This window comes from Pocillopora damicornis, chromosome 4, assembly GCF_964200805.1.
Source record: "Pocillopora damicornis chromosome 4, jaPocDami1.2, whole genome shotgun sequence".
Classification (NCBI taxonomy): Eukaryota; Metazoa; Cnidaria; class Anthozoa; order Scleractinia; family Pocilloporidae; genus Pocillopora; species Pocillopora damicornis.
The window spans coordinates 439,015-449,671 of NC_142673.1; the positions used below are offsets into that span (position 1 = coordinate 439,015).

The 10,657-nt window shown below is 36.6% G+C and overlaps 1 protein-coding gene across 4 annotated transcripts; it reads right to left on the reverse strand.

Annotated features, from left to right (window-relative positions):
- Positions 1-481: 481 nt before the first annotated feature.
- Positions 482-8,256, reverse strand: LOC113672587 (epithelial sodium channel subunit beta). 4 transcript variants are annotated; one of them, XM_027188890.2, is made up of 14 exons: positions 8,170-8,256; positions 7,087-7,169; positions 6,229-6,502; positions 5,353-5,467; positions 5,056-5,266; positions 4,395-4,528; positions 3,994-4,157; positions 3,549-3,656; positions 3,155-3,272; positions 2,881-2,953; positions 2,371-2,428; positions 2,089-2,147; positions 1,580-1,655; positions 482-1,145 (listed from the first exon to the last, which is right to left on the reverse strand). In XM_027188890.2, exons 3-14 carry the CDS (start codon positions 6,481-6,483, stop codon positions 969-971), a joined length of 1,548 nt encoding a protein of 515 aa, XP_027044691.2. In that variant the 5' UTR covers positions 6,484-6,502; positions 7,087-7,169; positions 8,170-8,256; the 3' UTR covers positions 482-968. The 4 variants fall into 4 exon arrangements, with proteins under 4 accessions (XP_027044691.2, XP_089059181.1, XP_089059183.1 ...); XM_089203055.1 differs by lacking the exon at positions 8,170-8,256 and adding an exon at positions 7,865-7,979; XM_089203057.1 differs by lacking the exon at positions 3,549-3,656 and having other exon boundaries at positions 8,170-8,242.
- Between the last annotated feature and the right edge of the window lie 2,401 nt (positions 8,257-10,657).

Consider the following 10,657-nt stretch of genomic DNA (forward strand, 5'->3'; position numbering starts at 1 on the left):
AGCAATTTTGAATTAAAGATACGTTAAAAAATGCCCGTATAAGACGAATCTGTACGTTTGGATTACAACACAACTTCAGTACTTATCGCTTTTTATTCTAATAAATCCTTCCGGCAGTTTAGAAAAAATAGAAGTTTGAGCAAGTTTTTTTGTTTATCTGCGGCAGAAGCTATCAATAAACGACATAATCGATTTCATTTTCGCTTGGTTAAATCATGAAGTAAATCAGTAATCTAAAAGAGTCTTCATTAATCAGAAATATTTGTAAAAATGTTCTTCAAACTTACCGTTGCTAATATTCTGTTTCCTCCAAAATCAATTTAAGTGGAAAGTTGACGAGACGGGAGGGATGCAAGTTAATAATTTACATCTGAAAATGTTCTTGTAAAATGTACTTGCGTGGATTATTTTTGTTATGGCTGTATTCAGAGGTTCATAATCACTTTTGAGTCATGCTGCGCTCAAAAATAGACACAGATAGTTTTGGGTTCTCAAGTCTTATTTATTGATTGAACTGTAACTTACAATGTTAATTAAAAATTTTTTTTTATTCCGTTGAAGTTCGAATATATCAAGCTATGGACGTCAAATATCAGGAAATTTCGTGGTTGATATTTTACTGAAGTACGTCACATGAGCTATTCTATGATTGTTTCGTACTTTCTTGTTTGTAGCTTATATCGACATCCCGTGGAGAACCCATATTTATTACTAGGGACAATTCGCGAAGAAATTTTATAATTCCAACGATCCACTCTGCTTAAGTTTTAAAATATTCAGGCAAGATGTCATGAAAGCAAAAAAAAAAACAAACAAACAAACAAAAAAAAAGACAAAAGAAAAAAAAGAAGCTTAGTTACCATGAAACAGAGACATATAACCAATAATAACATGGTGCCTTATTTGTACAGATTTCGTCTCAATGTATTTATATTTTAGTGTGAATTTTCTGCATTAAATTTGATTTCCTATGCGGAATTATCATTCGGCTGCACTTCAATCACATCAGTCCGTTTCTGTTTGACTTTTCTCAGGATCATAGAACACAGGGAAGCCATCAGCTCTAGAGCTTCCACACACGTCAGAGCGGAGATTCCAATCCACATTCCCATAATGCCTCCGATATCAGACAGGAATCTGGCTGACTGTTGAAGACAGCAATTTAAAACGAATAAAGTTTTGCATTCCAAGGTATTTACCAGAAAATTATATACATGGATTAAAAAAAAAGCGGCTTCATCATCTCCACGTTGTCATTTAATCAAGATCATCGATTTTATCTCATCAGTTTCTGATTATATACACACAAAAACGCACTGGCAGTATTTTTCATATATGCGAAGTGGAACACGCCCCAATCATCTCCATTTTTTCCAAAATTTTTGATTTGTGAGCTAACCAGAACAAAGTTGACTTTTTCTGGCTTTTACAAGGACAACAAAGATTTGAGTTACAGTTTCTCTATTACTTTAAGGACCTCTGTCTATTTCAAGTTGTTAACCCTTGATGCAAGTGCTTAGTTTAAAATCAAACGTCCTGAATAAATAAAAAAACAAAGTTTTTTCTGTTGTATACTCACTGTGTAAGCAAGCTCTTCTGCAATTACTTCATAGTTTAGTTCTCCGTAATAAATTTTCAACCTCAAGAAATTGTCACTAATAAAGAGAGATTATTGGAAAGATACCATCAGAGCAAATCTACGGTCACGTCTTATGGTGGAAGTAGCTCATTTTATTACTGCCTAAACTTTCCCCAGTCTTCCAGAGAGTAAGAATAATGCTTCCCCACCCCTCCCCCTCCTTGGTTGGAATGTCAGTTCATCTGGGGTTATCCTTAGCATTTGCAAGGGTTTCTCTGGCAGTTTGCAGGTACGCATTTACACTCCTGGATAGAGAAGGGCACTCAGGGTCAAGAGCTTCGCATCTGAATACACCATAATGACACACCTATGGCATGGTTTTTCTGACGGCCAGGCCTCCACGTCCCTCACTGGCGGTCATTTTAAAGGACAGAAAAATTTTGCTGATGATCAATTTTCTCTCTAAAAGATTTGCTGGTTACCTAAAAGTTTTACAAACTTAACCATACCTTAGGTCAGTGGAATAATTCTTAAGATCTTTCTCGTCTAGTGACCTCACAAGTATATTCTAAATATATTTTGTAAAAAACAGAAAAAATACATCATTGAATGTCTATTCTCGATAACATGGTAGCATTTGTTGCCATGTTCCACGATGTTTGGTTAAGTTTATCATGTAAATTTACTCGATATTGGAACAGAAGCCCTTCGTTGAATCAATCATTGTGTGGAAACTCCTGTCTGCTCATGTAATTTTAACTTGGCTCTTTAATAAGCGTTATGTGTAATACCTCAAAATGCCGAGAAGGCCATTTTGAAAGAGATAATGTCGTCTTAAAGAGGTCCTCCCTTGAAAAAATAAAATAGAGGTTATCATATAAGAGATGAAAAAGAAGCTGGCGTGACCAAAGAAGAAAATCTAAAATACATCAAAGATGAAGATCGATAGAAAAGTTTACTGAGTGGCTGAACCATTGCTCAACCTGGGAGACTGGGGCTTGGTTTCAATGATGTTTGCTTCTCGACTATTTGTCAAATTAGCGACGACTGAACGACACTTCCATGAATCGATCAAGATCAACACTATTTTAAACGGAATCTGGAAAAAGAAGAAATGAACAGAAAATAGGAGTTCATGGTAACGAACTTTACGCTGGTCTTGAGTAAACTGTTTGCTGTATAAACTGTGGGATGGACGAAATTTAGAGAGAATAATTGCATGGCGTGAATAAAATGTTCTTTACTAAGCGGTTTGTTTGCCACGTTTAGCCATGATAACAATCTATTTTGGGTTTGCTTACCAGCATTTTTCTTGACAACCTTTCTCACATGCTCCTTGGTGGTATTTATCAAATGCAGAGTTAACACAAGCAACTGAAATTTAAAAAAGGATCACCGTTGTCATAGTTTGGCTCAAACCAGCAGTGCGAACTCTGTAAAGAGCTAGTGGTAGGGTGGCTCACCGAATGCAATTCAGTGTGTGGTAAAAATTTCCAAATCTCCTTCATTACGCTGGTTAAAATATCAATCAACTCATTCTCGATATTTACCCAAAACGTTGGTTTATTACTCTACCTGCATCCTTGTCTGAGCCATCGCAAACATTCGTGTGATGTTCTGAATATTTTAATGCATACATTACACAACCACACATGTTGTACATCATCACAGCCAAACATGAGAACTTGCAAGTCTGAAAAAATGATCATTTTCATAAGATCTGATTGTCTATCAAATTATAGCGTACAAAACAGATGTTAAACGGTCATTTGCCATTTAATCTCTTGGAAAATTTTAACAAATCACTCTATGAAATGTAAATCGATTTCTGTATACAATCGTATGGGTCCTTTGGCTACCTGCGACAGACAAAAGAACTATACTAGAGAATGATGAATAAGTAAAGAAAAAATTAAATAAATTTCTTTCCTAATTGGAATTGCGTAGGTTATTACAATTAGTTACTCACCAAATCGCCGTATGAGACATTAAAGCGACGAAATATGTTATCGTTACTGATATCTTTTCCCGGTTTACAACTTTGATTGTGAAAGGGATCCAATCTCCCGACCACTACCTGCAACCAATTTACGTTTGCCACTGAAAAAGCTGTCTTAATGTGTTCTTAGTTGAGATTGTTATGAAATAGATGATGCCATCCGCGTCAGTGGATATCAGTAGTTTAAAGTTTAACCCTCAGTAAAATTAAAAAATGGCAAAATGTTAGATTTAGATATATCAACTCTGAACGAGTTTGTCACCTAATTATGCATCTATTTGGTCATCTCTGTCCATTTATCTTCTCATCTGTTTTTCTGTCTGTGTAACCCTTGGTGCACCTCAATAGACACAAAAACTGAACTATGATTCAATAGATAAGTAGATTTTGGTTGTGTTAAAGAAATTTTAAGCACCTTTCTAAGCTGAATGGCTGTAGCATAACCAGGTGGTGCACTGTGGCCCAGTTCGTGAGGAAAAGGCATGTCGTTCTGTGAAGCAACGAATATTCGAACACCAGCTTCTTGAGATAACAAGTCTATATATTCATACTGCTCAATGTTGATATCTAACGTGAGACCTGCAATCAATCAATCAATCAATCAATCAATCAACCAATCGATTAATTAATTAATTTCATGACGTAGAATGAGGTTGCTCCTACATCAGCCGAGCCAGAGGCTCTTGTACAAAACGAATGAAACATGGGAATTGACGGAGAGTTAAAAGTCAATTCCACCAGGCGTGTTTGGTTTGGATATCGAATATGGTATATCGAATATTTAGATATGTTTGGATCATTTTATCAACTACTTACCACCTTCATGACCAGGAAGAGATGACGTCATTACTTCCGTTCTTTCATTGTGCTCGTTCGTGCCTCGGTTAAATGTATAACAGTTACCATACTTGTGATGCCAAAATTGGATCCATAAATGCTGTTTGTTAAAACTAAAACAGTAATTATCATAGTTTTATATCAAAACTTTTGCAATGAAGAGTATCTCAACGTCATATCCAAGTATTCTCGGGTGAAAGTCGTTCTGTTTATAACAGTGAAAACTGACATGACTTCTGTTTAGAATGGCACGAGAAAGAGAGATCAAGAATGACTTTAAAATAGCTTTTTCTCTGCTTTGTCTCGCTATTCCTTATATCATTGAGGTTTTCTTAAAACCTATACGTTGTCAAATACTCGTAAAAACTTGTCAAGTATTTGAATTTCGCCAACGGGACTTCAAGAGAGATCCTCAACGAGATTGATTGACAATCCCGAAAAGTACCTGATGATTCTCTTGGTCTAAACGAAACACCGCGTTATATCGGTCTCGAACTATCTTAACATCAACATAAATGTCCCAGTGATGGAGAATAAGCTACTGAGAGACCAGCTAAGAAAGGGCTGTTACCAGTCTGCGAAATAGGTATAGCTGGCCTAAAAAGTAAATGGCAGCCTACCTTGGCCTCTGGTTACTTACAGGCATTCCATAGTATTGAACCAGCAGGCGAGTATCATGTCTTCCAGTTGATGTCCTAACTGTTCCAGCTCGGCCTCTGGATACTCTGCCAGTCGTTGGTGAGTCTTTTCCACTACTTGTACAAAAAGTGGAAGATCACCTAGATTCATTACCGCTGGAAAATCATTTTGATCGGGTTGTGATGGTGTGGCAGTAATGTTGCGTGTTTCAGCTAGATTTCAAAATATATAAAATTGTATCATTATCATTATCAAATCACATGTGCTACAAATGAGAAATAAAATGGAAATTTCTTACATTCTCCGATGTCAAAGTTGAGAATTTCTGGAAATTCGTCAATAATTTGCTGCGGTAGTTTTGACTTCCGGATCTTATTGAGGTTGCAGATAGTAACTTGAGGAAATTCCAATTTCTATAAAAACGTAGAAAGGTCAATAAATCATCACCTAACGAAATATTGTTTATTCTATAACTTCTAATGTAAAAAATGCTCTAGTGTTTCCATTTATGACCACTTACCGCTAGAGAGTCAGCTATTTCATTTTAGGCAACAGCTGTATTGTTTTTATTAAATTCTACCACTGGGAATTTTGATAATTTGATGGCACGTTGCACCGTACTCGTATGTCCATCATTATTGTTATAATTGTGCATTAATGTGGTAAAAAGTAGGGCTTTCCGCCTTTAATCTTAATTCCCATTTTGAAATCATTTCCATAGACCTCCTGTATTTTGCAAGCTTCGAAGTGGAAACAGGAGTCAAAACCAAAGAATGCACCCTGATGCTAAATCAACTTTCTATTTAGTTTTTTGTCTGAACTGGCCCAGGAGTTCAAGGTCGGTACATGTCTTGGTTCTGTGCCAAACGCGTGTTCAAAGGAAAAATAGCAACCACACAAACCAAGATTTTTGTTAAGAACAATATGCTACAGGGACTATGACTCGTTCGTTTGCTTGTGTAAAAAATTTTGGACACCTGTCAACATTCGGTGGTCTGCTGGATCATTGCATATGATATATAATTCCAGTGTTTTTCTAATTCGGAGGCTTTTAGAGTATATCGGAATCATTATACGAGAGGTTCAAAACTATAAATAAGAAAAAGAGATATCAATGCGCATTTCGAGCGAGGATTTCAACGCCGGTTAAAGAAAAGTTTGTTACTCAGCTCACCTGTTCATGTGCGATGCTTGCCCTCGTTTTTAATGGTTTGGACAAATACTGAGATGCTAAGTCCATGAGCTGATAAGTAAACACGCCGTATGCGGCGGCACAAGCCAACAACCAGAACCATTTTCTCAATCGTGATTCACCAATGGCTGTGGCGACTCGTCCGAATCCATGGGCAGTGGTGTAGCTAAAGCAGGCCAATATTCTGCTCTTAACTTTAGCTGTATTTCCCTCGTTCGAAGAATTCAACTTGTCCATTGGTAACAAAACGTTGTTCCTTTTTCGCACAAATATGAATAACAGTGATCACAAAATTCAGTATTAGTAGTATTCGCAAATTGAAAACTTGATTTTGAGAAAAACTGACGGATCATGAGCGGTACAATGTCTAACTTAAGATAGGTGTAAGCTGTGGCCTAGAATTATGTTAGACGTGGTAAATAATAAACGTGGTGAGGGAATACTGAAACGTTACAGCACATCACTGGGCTGGCAAAGAAGCCAATGGAAACTGGCCAAACCACTCATCTCTCTTGGCAAACGACTTATGAGTGGACACGATGCACCACAAAAAAAATTTTTTGTTCGTTCGTTATATCTCCTGATTCTATCTTTGTCTTTGAGTAACATTTTGTACAACATGTCAGTTCTACTACAATTTTATTATTAATCGTCAAGGAAATGAAAGAATAATTTCTGCCTCCACTGAGAACATTTTCCTCCAGATAGTGAAATCATACAGAAAAAATCTCTCTTGTATTTTATTCCTTTTGAGAAACTTTCTGTGAAGAATTATATGGCGTCGATAAGGATTGTGACGTCACAGTCACCGCCGTTTTTTTTTTTTTAATTTATATTTACCCAAATTGCCGTCGAGCTGGAGAGCTCAGTCTTTCATGTATTCAGAATTCAGCTGAAAGTCTTTCGTCCGGTACATACTATAGCTGATGAAATAAGATGAAGTTAAAGGAAAACTGGTGAGACTCTTAACACCGTAAAGAGTTTAAAAACTGACGTTTCGAGCATTAGCCTTCAGTCGGCTCTTCGTTAGTCCTTAACTCCTACAAAGGGTTAACACTAGCTACTTCATCTTTTAAACTCTTCGCGGTGGCCAATTTAAATTATCAAACTTAGTTGACAAACCAAATTATCCCATGAAAAATATTTTTGCGTGGTACGTATGACGTATGTCTATCTAGGTAAATATGTTACATAACTCTATAGTCGTGTTATCAGTTCCCATGTAACTGTCAATGTAGAAAGCAAGACGTTTAAGCTAAAAACAAGTAAAACCAAAATTGCATCTTTCCTTAAAAAAAAATAGCTTTCATTTTATAACGTATCGATGGTTAACTCCAGCAATGATTTTAGCAATTACCACGAATAGTTAGGTGATTCTCCCGTACAATATTTTATCATTTGTTTTCGAGGCAAGTTTCCAGCAAGCTATTTCCAATTTTTTTCGAAGCACCATAGCTACCGACTATTTTTTATCGTCTTTCCCATGCCAAGTATTTGTTTCTCAACGAGTTTTCATGGTGCTAGTTTCGACTTTTGCTTAAATTGCGGTAACGATTTGTAATTGGATTTGACAAAAATTAATTTAGAGTTATCACTAGAATTTCGGTAATTAACCAACCAATCCAAAGTTAAATGAGGCATCCATATGTAGAATCACGGCATAACTTGGCTTTGTGATTCGACTACATGCATCCTTTAAAACCATTTTTACGAAATAGTGTTTTGAAAATCTGCTCTAAACACAAATGAAAGATATTGCTATGTTGTGCGATAGCGAAACTAAAGTCAAGAAAAACAAATACAAAAAATAAACATATTAACGGTGGAAAATAAGTGAAAATTCATGAATCTTCAGTAACTTTGTTTGAAAATCTAATTCACTTTTGTTATTTTAGCAGGCATGAAAAATGAATCCGACCTTACCTAGAACACTTGCAAACGTTCGTTAGTTTCCATGATGACAGCGAAAAATAAAGACCCGAAGAAAATTCACACAAAAATAAAGAGCCGGTTGTATCAATAAATTATTAAATGTAAGGTAGTATCACATGCATTTTAACGATACCAGCGTTTAGGTTGATAATTGTATTTTGGACCCATGCAGTGAGAAATTAATTGAAAAGCCATATGCTGACAAAAACCTAACCACGGTAGATACTATTAAATAGGCGCAAGAAAAAGAGAGCCCTAAATCGTCCAGTATGAGGCGGAGTACAGAAGTGCCATACTGTGCAACGGTGTTGATTATTTAGTCGGAAACGTTATTTATGCAGCAATTCTAAAAATGAACGTTTAAAGTAAGCCCGTTTCATCCAAATTACGGTGTCCAAATATCTCAAATAATAACGTTTCTTTGACTTGAGCTTCACCGATCAATGCAAGCCTTTACTTAAGTTTGACATGGCTGCTAAATGGAAAACTGATGACAACTGGCCCGATCCCAGTGAGATATCGCTGGTCATTGTGTAGGACAATCAAAAGCATTTATTCACTGATACCAAATTATGGAACGTGTTTTTCGTGGTTTTCAAGTTGTACACATTTATGACAGAAAGGAACCGGTAAGGACAATAATCAACAAAAGTTACAGTTTTATGTTTATGACAGCTTTTTAAATCTGTAAATGGTCAACTGCTTGTAGCATTCTGATTATAATACACTTTACGCTGTAAGTAAATTCGTAAGCGCAATACAGGAAAAGTACATCTGAATTGAGGTTTCTTCTCTCAAGTGCTATAATGAAAAACAAAACAAAACAAAAAACATGTTTTCTTTATTCGCTATTCTTTTCTTACTTCGATTTCCTTCTTGTCATCTACTGGAGATCGCACAGGACGAAATCTCACGTTTCCGTATTTCTTAAATGTGACAGAAACTTAGAGCTTCATGTTTCCGCTACATTTACGTTTTGTTGTAAGTAACACTCGTCGTTCAGTTGACTATTTCTTTTATTCTCTCTTTTGTTACGCAAGTTAATACAACGGAGACTAACTCTGGTCTCTCTAGGAGGGGGGCATTAGGATTTTCGGTTTTGCGGTTTTGGCTATTTTTTAGATCGGTTTTTTGGTTTTTGTCCCAAAATCTGAGCGGCAATTACGCGTCTCCACTGATCTCGGATAGCAGCTAAACGCAAATGTTATCGAGAGGAATGCGTGACAAACCAATTGAAATATCGCAGGGATTCCTAGGTATCCTATGTGTAGCCGTACTCTCCCCCTCCCCTAAGATGGGGGGGGGGGGGGAGAGGAGAGGGTACGGCTACACGAAGGGTACGGCTAAGCATGGATCATTGCCAGAGTTTCTTTATCAACGCCACCCCGAAGTTGGTGACCAAGTTGCAGGCCACATGTGATTGATTGATTCAACATTCCAATAGAATCTCCAAACTTTCAAGTCTTAGTTCGCAAATGAAAATGTTGGATTAGGGATTTTCGATGAAACTTTCTAGAGCTATAGCTTTTTGCGACTGTGCGAATTTCCTTAATTTAATTGGGCTCCATTACCAGCTGCTGAGTCCGCAGAGACCACGCTCGAGGTCCTCGAGAAAGCAGCTGTTAATTTAAGCAGGTACTAGAAGATACGAATGCCAAGTCCATGGTATTCATAAATCCTGTCATGAAATTAGTGCAGTTTACTCTGTACGCTCCACTTGTCACCACTCAGTATCGGATCGATCAGGGTTTCAATAACTGGGATGTGAAAATGTATTGGTTTTGACAGTTTTGCATGTGGTTTTCGGTTTTGATCGAATTTTTGTCGGTTTTTCGGTTTGGGATTATTCTTTCTACAGTTTTGCGGTTTCTAATGGGCCCCAATGCCCCCCTCCTCTAGGAAAGTGTGGGTCACCGCTTATAAAGGTGACGCTTACAGAGCTGTAAATCTCTAACCTTCGTCATGCTTAATTAGCGAATGACGCTAAACTACTCAGAGCGGAGTTCGCATACTGAGAAGATACATTCGCAATGTTTACTCTTTACAAAATGACTTTCTACTTTAAAAAACAGCGCTGTATGTACTGTATTTACTGGATGTACTCTAAAACTAAAAGAGAGTCGCGACAATCATACCAGCTATTTTGAAAAATAATCACATAAAATTAATATCAACTGAAAAGAAAAACATACCGCGAATTAAAATAATTTTTTTTTTGAAGGATTTAAGACCATTTCACCAAAACATTTTGACTTTTCAAATAATGCTGTTTTTTACTTTTGTATTATGATGTTCAGTCCTAAATTATGAACAGCGCTTAGGCTTACAGAAGTTCGTAATGTCATCATTCATTATCAATTTTTCGTTAGTTTAATTAGGTTGTGGAGATAAGATTAAGCTTCTTTCTAAGAACAAGTATATTTGGTGATTATTACACTCGTTTGATCATACAGTTCATTTTGAAATGAAATTGTTAGCA